This window comes from Larus michahellis, chromosome 2, assembly GCF_964199755.1.
Source record: "Larus michahellis chromosome 2, bLarMic1.1, whole genome shotgun sequence".
NCBI classification, from domain to species: domain Eukaryota; kingdom Metazoa; phylum Chordata; class Aves; order Charadriiformes; family Laridae; genus Larus; species Larus michahellis.
Genome location: NC_133897.1, coordinates 24,580,809 through 24,601,293, shown reverse-complemented (window position 1 = coordinate 24,601,293; position 20,485 = coordinate 24,580,809). Strand labels below are relative to the sequence as shown.

Genomic DNA, 20,485 nt, shown 5'->3' with positions numbered 1-20,485 from the left:
GGTAGGAGGTAGGTAGGTGTTCAAGCACATGAGAGGCCAAGTCCAGAATTTGCATTACGTACATTGCTCTATTGTCTGCACGCCCAGACAATGTCTAGACAATTCTGTTGTAAATAACAGTCTTTTTGTGCTGCCATTAGGAACAGGAGCCATGCAAGAATTACTTGAAGTCTTAAACACAGACCTACCTCTAAAGAGACAAGGAAGGCAGAAATACCCCTCTGGGTATATACGTGTGTGTGTGTATATATATATATATATATATATATATATGTGTGTGTGTGTGTGTGTGTGTGTGTGTGTGAGTGTACACGCATAGGTTTATTTAAAAAAAAAAAGGCACAGAGGAAATTACTAAAGTTAGCAATACAATTCCTTCTGCTATTTGTGAAGAACTGTCAGACAACACTTGTTTCTTTGGATTGTTTGACAGCCTCTGCATATTCCAACTGAACTATACAATTAGCTAATAGTAGAACTGTACTGGTCTGATCCATTGGCTTTACAGCATGGACCAAGATGAAGGCTATCACAATGATTCAAAGATAAATAAGTATCAATAGACTACCTAAATTTTGCTCTTTTTTTTTTTTTTTTTTTTTTTTTGCTTTGATTGAAGATCATTTTCTGTGCAAAGACCAAAAAAGTCAATAGAAGCAGCAAGTGCTTGGTATCCCTCAAATTCAACTTGCACTGCAGCTAAAGGTGACATTCAGTGACACTTTCTTCCTTGTTTGTACACATGAAAACCTTGTTTTAGTAAATGTTTATGAGATTTTAAGGAAGGAGGAAAAGAAAATAAAACTTTTCAAACAGTTAATGACAAGCTCTTGTGACTGTTTTTCAATGATGAGTCCCTCCAGGAATAAGAGCCCGAGTAAGTTTACAAAGAAAAAAAGTTACATTAAAAAAGTTAACAGGTCAATTGGGAAAAAATGCAACAGTGCCTCAGTGAAATCTGGTTTTAAAGCATGTGACCTATATATCACACAGCATTCAGTCCTGCACAGGCACAGGGATATTTACACACTGGGTTATCTGAAACTTTATCACTAAGATTCTTCTATGCTATATGCTAGTATGTACCTGTAAGGAAACAAGGACTTCTTGAAACAAGTTCTGAAAACACAAATTAAATTTTAAAGTTTAAATCCCAGAAAAATTAATCAATTCCAAAGACTAAATAAACTTACACTTCTTCACTTTCTTCCCCACCGTTCCCACCATTCTTACAGGCAATATCTCAATTCTCAATGTACGTGATACCAAAGTCACTGGGTGTCAACAGAAATGAGGTCTCCAGGACACTAGTTTCGTGATGCTGTGCCCTTCGCAACTCCATGATGTCTAATGCACCCCTGTCTAGCCCAACTGCACATCTGCTTTTGCAGGGAGGAGGGGTTGGGCAGTGGGGACAACCCTACCTGCTTCCACAGGAGAAAGGCATGGATATGGGTCATACTCTCCTTTTCTTCTGAGTACTCTCTTCTCACCCCAGCAAAGACCCAAAGCAAAGTATTTGTAGATCACCGGGGAAGAGAAAAAAATTGTTGAAGCAGTTCTTCAACACACCTCATGTACAGAAGAAGAGGAATATGTCTCAGCACCGATCTGTATTCAGTCTACAGGAGAATACTTCAGCCTCTCAGGAAGATGGGATCAGTGGGAAGATAGCAGTAAGTGCCTGAGCGCTGAGATAATGCAGCCCCAAACCCAAAAGATACACTTTTAGTAAAGCAAGTTTATTATCTCACCATATTTTTGTTGGCATCGATACTGCAAAAGATTACAATGATACCACCTCTCCCTACCTCAGCATCATCTGTCTCTTTTCAGACATCTACCACCAACCCTCTTCTGTACTCTGTCCTTCAAATCTGATAGCAGTACCTTTATCTGTCAAGCTTTTGGGGGCGAACCACACAGGGCCTTCACGTGAAACGTTCAATCATTTGTTAGAAACATAAAGAAAGGCTCATCTTCTGCCCTTCAGGTAAACCCACAGGTCACATTCCAGTTTTTATGCTGGTGAAACAACCCTCTGTGAACACGTGGGATAAATGAAGCAGGAATTATTAGTGAGAAGCGGCAACTGACCATGTGAAATCCAACACTCAGCATCTGAAGGTCTCCATTCAAACGTGGTTAAGACCTTACTAGGCTAACTTAAATCAGACTTTGATGGGAAGGGCAGAAATAGCACCAGCCAGCAAACCCGTATGCTTGGCCCTAATAAAGTGCTTCATTCGTGCTGTCCAGGCGGAGCAGGACTGAAATGAAGGTGAACTCAAATGACCTTCACAGCTCAAAACCCGTAAAAATACACCAAGAACCTGATTATCAAGGGAATGGCAGAAATTCACTAGTATCAGCTCCTAGTCTTTCACATTCCCACAGCTGCAAAATTATTCCAGTCATACCACCAAATATGGAAAACACACACATTCAAGAAGTGATGAATTGCACCTTTTGAATTCCCCCTGTCTATCGAGGGAGACAGGCAAAGGGAAGAGCAAAGCATGAGTACAGCGTAGCCGCTTAATTCAAGTGGCGAACGCATATTTGCAGGCCATCGGAACGTTATTATATTTTTTCCTACTGTACAATTTCTAGCGCACCAGAAATCCATTAGCAGTGATGTCCTGGCAAACCACCAAAGAGAAATACATCCTCTTACACAAAAAAAGAAATTAAGATCAAAGAATCATTATGGATAAGTACAGGCTAAAGATCAGCAAGCTCACCCAGAAAATACATTGTAGGGTAAGATTTAACAATTCTTGCAAAAAGAGAAAGACAAAAGAAACCCTCTAACTTTGTACCAAAGCGAAGGCTGTGCATATATAAATTAAAAGCTCCAGCCATCGTTTTTCATTAACGCTGGAAATGTATTTATATTAATCTCTTTAGCTAGACTTGGCAGCTTCGTTACAGTATCATATTCAGCTTGATCTTGCTGTTTCTCTGCAGCTTTGCATTTTGTGATTTCCCCTTACTGATGAGCAGCTTACCAGAGGGAAGTACAATAAACCAAATTTATTCCTTGGCTAATTTCTAGGAAGTTTCCTCTATAATCAAATCGGCCACTTGGCGTGGGCAGAAGTGCATTGATAATCTGACACCTTTGGAGGGATTGCTGTCTCTAAAGTCATTGGGAGAATTCCTTTGCTTTCTATAATTCAGTAAAAACAGAGGTGATGCTAGAACACATGGCAGCATAACAAAAAGCTTTTTATCCCTTCACTGATATTTAGAAATAGTGTCCCTTTAGGAAGCAGAGATACATCTGAATTTCCTTACTTCTTTGCTCTGCAAACATGTGTAACTCCGTTATAGAAACATTACGTCAAGCTCATTTTTTTCCTCCTTTTCTCTCAGCGTAACTTTATTGACTGCTATGAAGATTTGACAGACCAAACGGAAAGTGTGATTCATTATAAGAGCAATAATAAGCAGAGAGACAATTATAATGTTACTGTTGCCGCCGAGGCTGTCTCTGTGAAAGGAAGGCTGAATGGGTGCCACGCCGAGCACCACATTTACGGTGAGAAAAGGCACAGTTTTATTACTCTAACTGAACTGCTTTGTAAAAGGAAAATGTTTAAGATGTGCTTTTTTGGCTGGCTGGCTTAGGCAGAACCAGATGATACCAAAAATTCACAATCTTCAAAAAAAACGGTGATATTTTTTTTTTTTCCTTTTAAAATGATGTATTAAGTAACCTCTACAATGATTTAGAGTCTCAGAACTGTCACAACGGTGTATCTGATAACATGCAACCAGGGGCTTAAAATCTGTCATGCCCTTTGGATGTGAACGCTTTTGTTTTGTTTTTCTGAAGCAAATCTCACATCTTTGATATTTAGGCCAACCTTCAATACATCATCAGGAGGGGATTTACTTGAGGGGCTGAGCACATCCTGTACGTTTGTAACTCTTCCTGTACATTTATACCCTCCCCAAAAGATTCTTCAGCAAGGACAAGGAGATCTGATCTGAGGTAAACAAGGGTGCATGAAAATAAATGTGGCTATTAAAAAGCTGGATTTTAAGTGGTTTTATTTCTTTGAGGAAAGGAGGGAAGAAAGATCAAGAGGAAAAAAAATTTTTTTTTTCAATTGACCTTTTATATCTCCAAAAAGGGCAGAAGCCCAATTTAGAAGAAATACCTCTTTGTAGGTCATCTTTAATAAAAGTACAAGATGATTCTTCTCCTTCGTTTCGCTGTGTATCACACCGAATGACAGCATTTTATTTCCTTTGGGATGGTGGAAATAAAGTAAATGGAACAGAATGAGGACACATGATAGATACTCTCAAACATCATTTTGTCATTTATTTTTTTAAAGAAATAGAACTATTATCATACAACCAGTCCTTCAGTCAATTGACAAAGGGATCTTTTCTGGTCTACATGAATTTATTTGTATTTTGTAGTAATGCAAGCATTACTATATATTACTAATGTACTATATATTACTATTACCATACCTGGTTAAAAAACAGGAAAAGAAACAGAAAAGGGATTAAAAAAAGAGAGCTCTTTTCAATAACGTACCATAAAACACAGCTCAGTTTTTCTGTTAGGATTATCTGATGGTACATTTCATTAAACAACTTCTTAATATATGCAGGCAATTAAATTGTTCCATATTTCCATAAAACACAGATTTTAATGCCCTGTTTGATGAACAGTATAAATAAGGTTTTTCATTGCTTGATTCATCTACTACTATTTCTTAATGGAACTCGGACAATAAAGGAAAAAAACTAAATAGGAAGCAATTAGGTATTTGAAGAATTTAGGGACAAACTGAGTTCTGTTCAAATCGGAAGATTATTTAAAAGAAAAATCTGATTATCGTATAATTGAAAAAATCAGGGAATTAGATGGGGCATTACAGAAGCATCACAGTAACGCTGAATCACGGACTGTGAAGTCCAAAAGCCTGGAAAGTATCAAAAGAGTCCAGCTGCTTGAATTGGGAGAGGATCAGGTTATAGTCAACAGACCAAGAGTTTCTTTGGGTTATTTGCAACGAGTGAAAGGCTCACCAGTAGGACATTTGCCTACCAAAAAATCTTTTAACACGTCTGTCTACAATACAGCAGCATCCTCTGTGGGGGACACCCCTGACAAAAGGCATCAAGCCTGACTTGGCCCAGGGTGCCACTGGATGCTGCGGTACCAGCGGGACAGGACACAAACCCCAAAGAGCGGGTGGCATGTTCAGCTGCCTTGGCCACAGCACCCCCGACAAAAGGGAAAGAGGACTGCAGGCAGAGTCGGTAGTTTCCTACCAGATTCACACTTGCTCATTGGTGCTCCAGGATTTGGAAACCTGATTTTTGCGCTTGTTTTGGAAGAGGAAAGAAGTCTCCCCATAGGGACCATCACTAGGCTGGGTGCGCTTCTCATGCTAATCCAGCCGGGAAGAGAATTGGAGCAACGTGTGCGAAGCTTTTCGAAGAAAAGTGCAGAATTTGGGTTGTTTGTGTTTTTCTTCAAGGAAACGAACTTTCTGCTCTAAAATGACACAACCGTCTGTAAATGAGGTTTTACCCACTAGCAGGTCCCAACCAAATGAAAACAATTACATTAAAGACTACACACAATACAGAAAGTCTGTTGAAAAAAGCCTGTTTCCAGCCACTGAGTGAGGAAAAGCGAGCACACTCGTTTTGAATCTTACTAGAAAAAGAAATTTAAAAATGCTACATAAATCTCACACAAGCACAGAAACAAATGTCTGTAGCCTTCATAGGTAGCACCTTACCTCTGTAACAGATACTGCAAAGAAAACAAATGAGTCCACTGCTTCGACACAACAGAATTTGTGTGTGCACATCCAGCACTGTTATTTGCTGGGTAAGATGCTCCATATGTTAAGAACATATTGTGTTAATACTGCCTGTTCATTCAGTCTCTGGACTAAAACCACATTTCTTAAGTAGAACCACTATCCTGAGTAGAAGAACATTGAATAACCTATTCCTCATGTAAAGATCTTTCAGAATTATATATATGCTGATGGTTATTTAGCCATCCATTAGGTCCTCCGATTCCCCCCAGAAAGCCTAATAATTTCTACTGTTTTCATTCTCCACATTTTCATTCCTAGCTCCATGCATCACTTGACTCCTTGTCTAGAAAAGGAGATTCCAATTCATTTCACTGCTTAGCTGAGGAAAGTATTTGAGCCCCAAGCTAAAGGCCCATGGCATTTCCTCTGTTTCTGTAAGTACTATTTTTAAAGCACACATATAGAAAGCCACGATGCCAAAGGAGTTCTCAAAGAGAAAGTAAAAAACCGGGCAGAGCTGCTGGACAACAGAGAGGAGCATATGAAGGGAACTGTATCAGCAGGAAGGCTGCTGACTCATGGAGGAGATGCCCTATAAACGACAGCATAGAAAATACCTGCTATTCACGTTCCAGTTCATGCATTTTCCTGTTTACTACTCTTCACGTGTCTTACTCTGACCAGGATTTACATGTAACTATTCATAGGACAGTTGTAGTGTTATCACCACCGTGGTCTGAGAATCTAAGGGACAGAAAGGCAAGATAATCGCTTCTATTAGACCAACTTGTATGGCTGTTGCGTGCTTTTGTAAACACAAATTCTATTCTAGCTGCCAAACCATAACCAAATATAGAAATAGTTGGAAAGGTCAATGGTTTGTTCTGTATTATTTACAGAAGTGGCAGCAATGTATATACAATCCAAACAGTCAAGTAAAAACTCTGGTGCCCGAACTAATGTCAGCCTATGAGGATACAATTCCATTTCAACAATAAATCCAGAAATTACACTTTCACTATAGTCATTTTGTAAATGTTAAATCAAAAATACAGTTATTTTTCTTTTTAAATCTTTTATAATGGCTAAAGGTCATTTGATTGTTAAAGTTACTACCACTTGGAAATACTCGGCACTTAGAAGATAAATTCATAGGCACTGAAACATGTTAGGCAATTTGATTCTTTCCCTAGTTTAAGCCATTTTACTTTAAAGAAGATGCTAAATATAGCACATGATTGACATGTACATATGAGGTATCTCTCTATATGTGTGTGTAAAATATATAGCTCCTAAGTGATCTGGTAATCTAAGGAATATCATCAAGAAAGAAAAACATTCTAGAATTATAATATCTCTCCAGAATACTTAATCATTTTCTCCCTACACAGGCACTCACAAATACACAGTAATACATTTTCCATAATTATTTTTGTGTCAAAAAAATTCAGACCATGGAAAGGCAATTTACTCAGTGCTGATAACCCCATATGTTTTAATTACTGTACTAGAAAACAACAAATATTGCTTCCAATTAATGCAATTACCTAAAAGCAGTCAAATATTCTTTAACACATCCATTGAGAGGAAAACAAAGAACTGAGATTTTCAGAAGCTTTTTTAATGGTCTAGGAAAGTATCTTATGAGGGGATGCACAGATTTTGTACACAGATATAAATGCTTTCAAATGCTATTTTTCTTAGAAGTTACAAACCATTGAGCTTTAAAGTGGCATTTCAGAAACATCAGGGGAATTCTCTCCCAGGTGATTAGAACTACCTTACAGTGACACACTTGGAAATAATAGATGAATGAAACAAACTACACTTTTTTGTTCTCATTTTAACCAGGATGCCAAGTAAGCACTTGCAAGCATTTCACAGACACCACTTAAACTTTCCATAACCCCATACAACTGAAGTCAGTAGCAAACTTGTGTTGATTTCAACAGCCTTTACCAGTAACTGGTACCAAATCAACAAAAAAATCTACAGAAAATAATAGAGAATAATAGTAACAGAAATTTGTTAACCTAAAACTAAATTATAATATTAATAAATAAAATGTAATGGAGTTATCAAAAGCGATTTACCCTTTTCAAAAGAAGTCTTAAAAATAACAGAACATTACGCGAAACAAATTAAAGGAAGGCAATAAACTTACTGATAATCAACATAGGTTTATAGATAATTTTTCTTCCCAAAGTAACTTGATATTTTTCTTGTACTGGATTACAAATTCAGTAATTGTAATAATAGTAATAGTGATGATATAAGAAGATCGCAGAACACAGTTCATATTTACTAAAAGGTCAATTCTAAGTTTGGAAGAAGGAAGTTTTTAAAAAACAAAAGGGAAAAAGAAAGAAGAAGAAAAAAATCTTGCGAAAATCTTGGTAACTACGTAAAGAGTTCCCAACGGAAATGGGAAAGTTGTGCTAGCGTTATAGGTGACACTGCCAAAATGCAGTACTGAGTCTGTAATTCAGCAAAGATACTGATAGACTGGGGAGGTCAGCAAAAAGGCACTGAAATTATTGAAGGACTTAAAAGATGCCTTTTTATCAAAGATACAGAAACTCAACCTATTTCATATAACAAAAAGAAGGCTGATACGCTGTACACACCAAGGTGGGAGGAAAACTCAATGCTACAGGGCTTTTTCAGTCTAATGTTCAAACTTTTATCATTGAGGGTAATTAACTATTCAAACAATTTATATTTTGACAAACTCTTCATTCTCAACACAAAACTGAAAAAAGAAAAAAAAAAAACAACCAACCCTAAAAGGCAGGAACCCTTAGTGATGATGCTACACAGGTCTAACTGCATAATCCCAGACATTCTCCCTATCCTCAGGGTATGTTTAGTGATACACTAGTAAAACCCTGAATTCTTGTCTTACCTTTGTCTTTTAGCCTAAACAGAATTAGTCTGCATAAATCTCTGCAGAACTGACATTTTTCATTAAAGATAAAAAAAACCAAAACCATAAGTCATGCAAAAAAAACCAGTTTGTACAAAATATGTGTTAGCAAAGCATGCTAACACAAATGGAGGTGCTGAATAACTGCCTCCCACAAAACAAAATCAACCTCTGAAATTAAGCAACAATATCAGGGAGAAAGTGTTTCATAAGTCTGGTTTGCATTTATGACCATACTAATTTTTCCACCACCGACCGGGAGGGGGAAAGAATGACTTTGCAATATGGGGTTGTGCAAGAACAATCGTGTTGGGTCAGCTGGGCTTCTGATCATGATACACATGATGAGCATCACTTAACAAGTAATTCAAAAATAGTGCAGAACATGATTCAGTACATCATTCAGAAGACCTGAACCCAGTTTATATCGTGCTACCTGTGAATTGGTATGAAATATTACAATTAAATTTTCAGAGCTCTCTCATACGGTGCAAAAAAAAAAAAAAAAGGCATTATTTTAAGTAAGAATCAATTACAAAAATGTGACTGTACCCAAGCGCGCAGGCCATGAATAAGAAAAGTGAACAAAGCTTGAATTCCCTCGATCCCAATAAATTCCAGCTGCTAGTGAGCACAATTGGGACTGTGTGCAGCCAAGGCATTCATTAAAATAACTAATAAGGGATTGAGTTGGACTTCAGAGAGACCCAAAACAGCTTAAAGGAAGAGCTGCTCCTCCTCAGGTTTGATCTGACCGTCGCTTACCACATGCAGTTACCCAGTTACTGGGAGTCATTACAAGATTAACGAAGGTCATAAAACATGGAATGCTTTTAGAGCAGGAATGGCAGACAGGTCCTCTCACACCCAGCAGCACAACCCAGCAGGTCACGTCACGCCACGTGGAGCCCCTCAACTACACACCTGTCCTACAGGTGCCCAGGAGGAGAGCGAGACTCATGGGGGCAAAAGAGGTACCAGAAATTATAATAGTCAGAAATGGTGTAACTGCATTTTAAAAACCACGTCAGGAAGCTAATCCTTTTGAATTCCACACAGCCAAATGTTTACAATTTAAAACAAATTTAGGAATATGTTTTTCATTTACAGCTTACATGACACATTGATATTAGTGTTGGAGACCATTTGCCAAGAGAAATTACAGGCAAGGTTTCAGCAGTTTGTCTTATGAAAAAGCTGGCACTTGTCTGTCAAGCTGCTTTTTATTTTGCTTCTGTTTTCAGGATTTTTTGATGAAGTTTACAGTCTGATTCTGTAAGGTTTGCAAAACTCTAGTTCAGAGGAATTCTTAATAAACATTCCCCACAAGACATGAGGAATGTCTGTACCCTTCTCAGCAGAAGCTGCACAAACCATTCAGTGGCAAGGCAACATAATTAATTCCTGGATTGCCAGGAACCTTCCAGTATCACTAACCAGAAACAATTTAAATTAAGACTGAAATATACAAAATACCTGTCAATGTTTTCTGAAGAAGCTTCTTTGGTTTTGCCTACCTTTTGATAAACTAAGGAAAAAAGGCATTTATTTTCCATGGAGAGAATAGAGTGATTGCAAAGCGTATAAAATATGCCTCATTTGAAATCTTTCAGCCTTCTGAATGTCGTTGATCATCATGACCATCGATTTACACACCATGTAACACACACAGTGTTCCTCTGGCCATGGTCAGGCACTCGACGGGAACAGATGTGTGATCTTCCTAACAGGACAGGGTTTCTGAGCACATCTTGTCCAGCCTACTACTTCATAGATTATTTTCCACTAACACATAGACCAGAGGAATTAAATTTGTGTTGCAAGAAGAGAAAACAGGTGGCGATTATGCTCCATCCTAGTGACTGAGCATCACCAGGAAGGTCAGAGCAGTCCTGAAGTGCTGAATATAAACTTGAAATCCTCATTTATGCTCATGACCCTTCATAGCGCTTCCCCATCACCATGAACCTGAGGATCTCAGGCTATCAATGTGTTCGCTCTCACAAAAAAAGCCACGACTGGGGAAGGCTCTTCTTGTTACAGCATGAGGAGCCAGGGCGCGTGCAGGTGGCGAGATGCTCCAGGGAGCTTTATGAAGGTCAAGAGGCTCCTCAGCAGGGCACCCGGTGTCCGCACTGCACCTCAGAAGTGACCACAATTCAGAATCAGGCTCAAGAAATGCTCTCAGCTCATCTCTCTGATCGGAGACACCAGACCCCCCATATAAAAGATGATACTGCAAGCTAGGAAGGGTCTTGATCATCTTTCTTGTGGCTACCACAAAGTGAACCTGGGATGGTCACCGCAGGCCAGGGGCCTGTCCACACTCCAGACAAACATAGATACTGCAGTTTTTCAGTAAACCACCTTGCAGCATGCTCTTTCGCAATCCAACCCCGTGATCACAGCTTGCTTTGGGCCATTATGCCGTTAAGTCTCTGCTGCCTCACATGCAGATGAACATGCCCTGGCCCAAGTCCCCTCAGACAGATCCACGTGGTCTGCAGGACCAAAAGGGCCTCAAAGAGGCTTTCAGAAACACGTCCCGTTTCCTGCTGAGCTCCGGTGTTTAATCGCATAATTACAACCCAAAATGGTCACGTGGCTACATTTAAGAAGAAATATTCTGCCTGAAAAAACAAATACCCATTTCCTGAGCCACAGATGCCATCACAGCATTAAAAACTTCACAGGGAAGGAATTAAAAAAAATAAACAAGCAAGCACACTTAATTGCTATGCAGCTCCTGGCCCAGGTCTGGGTTGGTGGCCAGAGATGGACTCGTGCTGGAGGAGGGAAGGCTGCAAGCAGCACCCGCCTGCCCGGCCCAGCCGTCAGGCCCCAGGTTCGCTAATGCTGAAGGCGACGTTAACGAGGACAGCCACAGAAAACAGCTCCATTAGATGCCGGTCTGAACCCAGGCGTCCAAGGCAATGGATTCATAAACACGCCGATGCAACTAATGCATCCCTAACCTTTGCCTAAGGGATTGAACCTTTTAAAAACACAGCTGATTCAATCTGAAAGCTCCTTTGTAAATACTCCAGCCAGTTGAACAGGCAAAAAAAAGTTAAAAAAGAAATAGTGTATCTTAAAAAAAAGCTCATTGTAGAGACACTATGGCAGCTCAGGGGGAAAAAAGGAAGAGAAAGAATGGCAATATGGAGAAAATACCACTAATGAAAAAAAGGAAACTACATTGTAATTATATCAGCTTTTTATTTTATTATTTTTTTCATTATCATTCAAGGTCATATTTCAGTGTATCTCACATCTGCATTTAATGTGAACATCACACACATGTGAACATCCACATTTGGATCTCACTAGTTGAGATCCAAAACAAGCAAGAAGAAAGCATGCAGATTTCAATGTTAAATTAAACTGCCACATTGACATGCCACCTAGAAAATTATTTTTCCTTCCTCTCACTTGCATCCAGGACTGGCAGAACATCCCACCCTGGGCCTCAGTTTTCCTCATGTCTGGAACGTCAGTGTAAGCTCTGCTTTTTGATTTCCCTGCCCACGTCCTGTATCTCCCCCGCTTGTTTCATGGCAGAGATCAGCCTTTGGTGACAGGCCACTGTTGTGAGAGGTGGCAGAGGAAGGGACTAGGAAAGGAAAGTTGCTTCAGCTAACACCCAGATTCAACAGTAGCATCTCTAGTGGCATCTCCTTTGATGAAGAGCTAAAACAGAGGGTATCAGGCAATGGGAGGAGAGACACATGCAGGAGACCATAAACATTTCTTGGCCTCAACTGCCAGTGTACAAAAAGTTGTCAAGAAAAAGGCTGCAAGAAAATCAAGTTGTGTGGTACCTATGACAATGGCAGAGGGGACAATTATTCCTGATGGAAAAAGAAGAAAGAAGAAATGTGGGACTCTTCAGAGAACTGAGTAAGAACAGGGATGGAAAATACACAAACACAACAGAATGTGAAATACAAAAGGATACATGCCAGGGAGTTGTGTAACAAAGCACGGGCAAATGCAGCGGAGGAAACTGAGAAACTGACTGCCAGATAAAAAATCGATTTGAAGAAGATAGAGAAAATACTGCCCACAAGGAAAGGAGCAAACAAAGAAAATCTATTTGCAGATAGACATTAGGGAACAGGGCTATATTTTAGTTTCTGATGTTTTTAAAGCACTCTGCCTGCTACTGTAATTTTAATTTTGAAAATTTTTTTCTCCTCCATAAATTGGGGATCCATACGGAAGAATTAACACTTTTTCTGTGACTGTCCACCACAGAGTTCGTAACTAGCAATGATGCTCAGATGTACTCAGAGATACGAGTCATACACACCAACCTCTACACAACAGGGAGATTGCAAGAAAGGAGGCTGACAAAGGCAGGGAGCATCTCTCCTTTCTGACAACCTACGTATTTTAAATTATTTTTTCCCCTCTCTATCCCCCATACTTCCCTGAACATTCTCAAATGTACATCATGCATAAAAGCTAATTTTACCATAGAGGCCTGCTTCAGCGTGCTTTCAATATTAGCAGAGGTTCAGTTATAAATAGTAAGCTGATATTTTTTCCAGAGGAAAACTAAAATCTTGAACATTACTCTTTTCAAGCATTCAACTACTTTTCAATTATAAGGCTACTACGGGCCAAATTTGCAAACCACTCCTCAAAAAAATCAGTGCTTTTCTCTCGGGACCCTCAGAAAATACATACAGACTATAATATGGAGAGTAGGAACTGCAAGAGAAGAAAAATATATACCGCCCTCTGAATAGAATGCATTTGTTCACAGGAATAATAATTAAGAATATATTTTAAATGTTGCTCCGGTATACTTGGCCCTTTTCTTATTTGATGATCTGCAAATGCTATTTCAGAAGCAGTTTAAATGTTGATTTAAATATTGTGATAGAAGCCAAACATCTTACAATTTCCTTGCAGCCTTCTTGTTTCCATTTTGCACAATTTGTGATAGGACTTTTTTCACACTATAAAAAGCATAGCTCTTAGGAAAAGTTCATATTTAAGTTAGATTCTGACACTCTTAAGAACAATAAGGACACATTATGACAGTGTTACTCATACAAATACTTGTTTAATATCATTAAAGACAACAGAAGAATGACATAAAAACAGGATCCAGCCCAAATCGAATTTTAAATATATATTTGTGTTTATGTTCATGTGTACACGTGCATAAACAAAAAATCCGCCTACAGAGAACTGCTGCAGTTCATAAACTCACATCCTTAACTTGTCTTTTCATATACCACTAGTAGAGGTGTTTACTTTTATTAAGATGACCTGAAATTCGTACTGCAAGGTAAATCCTGATCTTTCAGAAACTAACTGTGACCACACCGTTAATCTGTCACCCAAAATAAAACCAGGTTTCTGCAGCCTAGTCTCAGTAAGTTATAAATATGTATACAAAACTGCTATTTCCAACAAACACTTCAATGTTGTAGACTTGGTGCTTTTCAGCAGGAAATTCTTCCTCTAGAGTTCTTTTTAAATGCATTTGTTATAAAATCATACTTCTAAACCAGCCCCTTTCCCTCACTTTCCAGCAGCCCAGTGTCTCTGCCAGCTGTAACCAGCAAGGATTCACATGTGGCTTTTAACTCATGTCAGTGCACAGAAAGAAATTGCTACTGCTTAAAACGTGTTTACAAGTGAAAAAAACTGACATTTGAGTGGCTCACATTGCAACCTGAATGGTTCATCTTTATAGCAGAAGAACTTGTAGCAATTGAGCACAAACTCTTACACCAAACCACACAACACTGTGTTCAATTATTAGGAGATGAATTACTTAACGAAGTATTTCTATTTACGATACTATTTATTCTCTTTTAATTTCACAGCAGATGAGCAAAGTAACTCCTATTTTAAAACAGCTGTGCCAAACAGCTACTTCAAAAACTCATTACTGAGAGCCACACACCAGATTTCACTTTAAGTTTACTATTGTACAATCTTTCCTTGTAGACTGACGTTCACAGTGTGCTACTGCCTTATGACGCTTCTCTTTTCCAAAAAGACGATAAACACATCTGGAGAAACTTCATTCCCAACTATCCATCTCATTCATTTTTTGAGGATTAGCTGTAGTGCAATTGCTGTGTCTCCAGTACTTTACACTTGGGTAATAAAATGCTAACAGCTACCAGTTTTCAGCAACTCCATCTTTTAATATCCAGGGAAGCTCTGCGTGAATATAGTAATTTGCCTTTATAGTAAACTGAAAGATGGCAAATGAAATTATAACACTAAAACATTAGTTACACTGCAATAGCTACTAAGTAGTAACAATGGGAATATCAAAGCCTACAACGGTACTTGAGAAAATAACAAAAGAACTTAAAATATACTACCACAGATGAACTCAATACCTAGAAATAGCATTTGTGCTATAATACAACCTCTAAAACCTCCACTGAAAAATGACATTTCACTGGCATCAGGTCTTGAACAAACATAGAGTAAGATATAGTCATTACTTACTGGTTTAGTGTCACATCTAGGATGAAAGATGATCCAAAAGCATCAACCTGGAAGCTGGCTCGAGCAATGTGGGTAGACTGCAATATTGAAAGGACTGGAATTAGTATTCAGCCACAACAAAACATATCATACAGGTTTGTGAATGCAGAAAGTGAATATATTTACTAAGTAACAATATGCCATTAACCAAATAAAATTGCATTGAAACGGACAAAGCAGTCTGTGATAATGAATAAAAGATCCGTTTCCTGAATCTACGGGGCCTACTCAAGAATTCCCAACACCACCACCTGTGACTGGGAGGCTCTGCCTTAGTAACCCCCATCTCAACCCATCCGCGCCATAGGAAACGGCTCTTCTCTTTGAACTTCCATGCTGGGCAAAACCCCGAGCAAAGGGAAGTGGAAGACTTCCACTGGCTAATGTGTTGCCCGTTCCTTAACCTGCCTCTGGAGACAGACGGGTGGAGAAGAGCTGAGACATTACTGGCTTAGTCAGACCGGGATGCACCCACAAATCTCACCAGCTTTACCTGAAAGAAGCCGTCCATTCAGAGAGACTCTCATTTCAGCCCATATAGCAAGGTGACAGCAATGGGCTACAATCTCATTAGTTGCATTTTCTGTAAAGCTCTGACTCCCCACCCTGTCACCCATCTCCTCCAAAAAGGCTCCCAAAACTCCAGCCCCCTGAGCAGGCACTAAAACCAAAGGAAAATGGGTGCTAGAGAAACATTGCTTTCTTTCTCTCTTTCTGTCTTTCTCCCTTTGACATATATTTTCCCTGAATTAATTGCTTTCATTCAATCCTATAGAGAACAAACATGGGAATACTCTGTAACTCACGATCTGCCAGAAATAGAACGTTTATTTTAGTAGTTAGTGGAAGAAAACACTCAGCTCTCCAATGGAAATGCAACAGTTGTTTCTAGACCAGAAAACTCCCAAGAAACAGAACAGCCATGTTATTTAGCTAATTAATAAGAAAAGCTACTTTCAGAGATTTTGGAGTAGTTTCAACTTTGTTCTTATTTTCTTTCCACTGAAATCTACACATTAAGATTTGAAGCATGTAGACTGAGGAATCTAAGAACAAACACTGAAGAACCACTTACAACTCTAAACTACACTTCTCTAAATAAATACAATACAGGATAGTACAACTGTAACAAACGATTTATTGAAAACTCTGGGAAACACAGGACAGGATGGGATAATGTGAATCATCAAATTCACTCTCTCTAAAACTACTGGCAGGCTTTCAATAGGCATTAAATCCAGAAGAGCTGAGAATACCAGTTTCCCTGGAAAAGAACAGCAACAAAGAAACGGGAAGTTGAGGGAATCATGACTTTTTTGTTTATCACATTTTTGAGTTGCCCTACAATGGAATGTGGTTTTATTTCTATATATAAGCATGAGTATTAATAAAACAAAAAAAAAACCCAACCATGAATACATATTTACAAGCAGCTGATTCCTTTTAAAAAAAAAAGTCAAGACAGCTTCTCTTATTAGAGGATGCTCAGGCTGAGTGCCCTCTATAAAAATGCCTCGCTGTGCCACGGCAGTGAATGTGCATGCAAAACTGCATGACCAGAAATTACAGATATTTAAATTACTGTTTAGAAGGATGCAGTATTAACTGTAAAGCTTCTTAGAAGGCCCCTCAATAGATTCAATTCGCAGAATTAGATATCCTTTCAGCGACCCCCATTATATCTAACCTGCTTTTGTAACACAGGCCACGGATCTTCCCTAAGTGGTTCGTGTAATTTCTGGATGATTAAAAAGCATCTCTTTGCACAAATGTACAATTTTTGACCACTCACTGAATGTGACATATAGTTTACCTTATCTGGGTAAATAATTTCAGTGATGAATTACCATCAATACTAAAAAATCCTACTTTCTATCCAAAAAAGCATCAGGAAAAAGAAAAAAAAAAAAAAGCAGTAATTTCTTCACACCACCCATTTCACCCATTTTGATCCCTTTTGGACATTAAGGGATTCAGGCTTGCCCCAAATGACCCGTGACACAGGCGGCTGGTACCTGCAAGGCAGCGATGGACACCCAACAGCACGTACAGACACCCACATGTAGGACCACCATTTACCTGTTTCTGGCCTGCAGCAGCCACCGCATCCACAAACACAGCAAAAACAACCATCAACAAATTATCATGTTAGCATTTGCATGTCTTTTCCAACTTTCAGGCAGCAGAGTTTGCTTTGAATGATTTAAAAATTCCGTTTTCTCTTCCTAGATGTGAATTTTCGGGCTGCTGCTCATAAAAAGGATGTGACAGGCCAAGAACTGAGTGAGGTACAAGGGCCCAACGTTAGTTTTGTCATTCCCTTGTTCCACTGCAGCACGTTTGCTAACCTTAACTAACCTTCATTTATTTACCTATCCGCGCCGCAACCACCACTTTCTGATCAAAGGAGTAATGGCAGCCCAGTTGTTCGCTTTTCATCATTACATCATTAAACGCAAGGAACATTCTACAGCACTTTATTATTTCTGTTTGTTAACAACACAGCTACATATGCCATCAATTAGCTCTGTGTACAAAGTATAACCAAGTCTTCCATATGACCGTACACTGGTACCAAAAGAGAATTCTTCAGTAAGGAAGAATATAAAAAACTTAACTTCAATTTTTAAATGTACATATACTGAATGTAGGCTTTGCCATTAAAATGTATTCACCTCATTCATTGTAAGAGCAAAAGTGACTAGGGTTTTTTGGTTTGGATTTGTTTTTAACTGCTAGGTGTATCACATCATATTGATTTGGTCTGGGAAATTTCCTCCCTTGAACGTGTCTCTAAGACAAACAATTACAAGGCTAATGTATTTCTGAGGTGACCCTGGACCACAGTTATTCCCTGACAGAAGCTGTTAACGTGGATTTAAGGGACAAAATGCCTATTAATAAATTAAGATAAAAAACATTACACAGATGTAACCACCCCAAGTGGTGCAAACCCAGGAAGCTCACCATTAAGTTGAAGCTCAAGTACAATCAAGCGCATTTCAAATGTATCTCAAACCTACTGAGATACCAAGACGCCTGTTTTGGATAGCCAGCCTAACTTATCCCTTTCCAGAAATCACAGACCTTCCTCCAACACCGATACCATCCCTGGAGGTATTTAAAAGACAGGTAGACATAGTGTTTAGAGATATAGCTTAGTGATGGTTTTTGTCAGACTTGGGTTGATGGTTGGACTAGATGATCTGAAAGGTCCCTTCCGACCTGGGCAACTCTATGATTCTATGATACCTGACTGTAGAACACAGCAACGCTGCATACTGTGGACTGCTGCCAAAAACAAACAGTTCTGCCCCATCCTGGCCACGTGTTCCCACCTACTCTCCCTTTTCAGCTCATGTGACTACCCAGAAAACCAGATCAGGAACAGAAAATTAATCATTCCTTGGAGTGGATCCATTTTCTGCTGGACAAATAAGCTGATCCAAATAAACTATATAATCACACGATGAGTAGATGCACTGGAAAGAAGCTACAGGGGACATTCAAGAGAGAACGAAGACAGATTCCCCCTTTCAATGACAGCTAACAGATCTCAATCAGTGTAACGAAAAACTGCACTTTAAGAGTGCCAGACGGTACATTTTTTTAGGATAACAATTCTTCTGAATATCTGGTTAAAGACCACAAAATAAAGAAACAGATTTTTAAAAGTCTTGGCTCTACATTATTTTTAAGCACACCCACCTGCCTGCTCAGTGAATAGGTAAAATGGCCAGCTGGAAGGGAAGCTTAGATTCATAGGCATATGTCAATAAAAGAACCCAGAGAAAGGAAATAAGCACTTTTACGCCATCTATACCGCCTCATTCAAGCGGAAGTAACAAGAAAGACACCTGCAAAGGCTCCTCTAAACCACTGAAGCAAGACAATCACTTGTGTCATCCAGTTCTCAAACGAAGGAACTTTCTCAGAAAATTCGAGGCTTTTTCAACAACCACAGGCGTGACACATCAGCAACTGAGTCATAAAAGGGGAGTTCTTGGAGACCAGGAGAGATGCGCTCAATGCAGAACATAAACAAGAGCCAGGAAAGGCCTAACAACTTAATGGAAGAACACAGTGCCGCGCCTCCAACACAATCAAAAAGTTCTGAAATTTTAATGTCAGTGCAACTGAAGAAGGAAAATATCGATTACAACTCTGAAATTAGCTGCAATACTTTCAGATGCATTTTCTAGTGGCACATAAAGTGTATTTACCTTGTAAGCCCCTACAGAAAATACTAAGCATCCCATGCATCTAATGCAACTACGGGAGAGCTAGCTTTTGTCAGAGATTGCAAAGTTTAAGAATCTCAGTGAATGTCTGAGAGGAATCAAAAGTAAATGGAGTGGAAAGGGTTATTTCAAATCACTAAGCAGAAAGATATTTCATCTAAAACAAATATTAAAAGCTTGAATGCTATAAAAACAAAAGCAGTACGCAAACCTTCCTGCCAAACCAAGAGGGATGAGATTCCAACTACTTTAAATCACCTGCCCCGTGCCTCAGGGATCGCTGCAGTAACAGAGGAGATGGGCAATCGGTACCAAGGATGACTATTTATTATTACAAAGAAACACAACAAAATAATGATTTCTGATCCAGTCCCCTCAGTACCCCTGCTGGGGACCAGCCTTCTCCAGAAACTGGCCCTGAAGAATGCGCACCTGCAAAGGGAATACGCACCTACATAAACTACAACCAGCGTGTATCATCGCAGACCAACAGTGAGCCTCACCGCACTGTTCCGTAGGTAACCTTAAATATGTCTGGAAGATTTTCATTTCAAATAGGTCAAATATTTCAATCACTAGTGAAACATTTACAGGCTCTGCACTTCCTTTAATAGAAGAATTCTGAAAGGAAATATTTTAGAAATCTTCCTCGCATCATGTATAATTGGTTGGGTGCTAGAAGGAGCATAGTAACACTATGACTAATATTTTTCCTCATTAAAGTAAGGAAAAAGAGAATAAAAAAATATATTGTGATATAACGTGCAATTCCCCCGTAATACACGTTTCTTACTTCTGCAGTATCCTTCATAAAGCACTTAGACACTTTTTAGTAAGTTTTGCTGGAAAATGTAACAATAATTTCTACCAAAAGAGAAGAATGTCTTTTTTTTTTTTTTAATTTTTGAGAAAATCCTATTTATATGCTTGCCCTTTGATGTAAAGAATTTTATATTTACTACTATTTATAGCATTGTGGTTTCTAATTA

General features: G+C 38.9%; 1 protein-coding gene across 2 annotated transcripts in view; it reads right to left on the bottom strand.

Annotated features, from left to right (window-relative positions):
- ADAM22 (ADAM metallopeptidase domain 22) overlaps nt 1-20,485 on the bottom strand; it is a 134,240-nt gene that overhangs the window by 100,812 nt on the left and 12,943 nt on the right. For both annotated transcript variants that reach the window (XM_074574625.1, XM_074574624.1), the window contains exon 3: nt 15,217-15,293. In XM_074574625.1, coding sequence (XP_074430726.1) covers nt 15,217-15,293 — 77 coding nt within the window. The remainder of the gene's footprint in view (nt 1-15,216; nt 15,294-20,485) is intronic.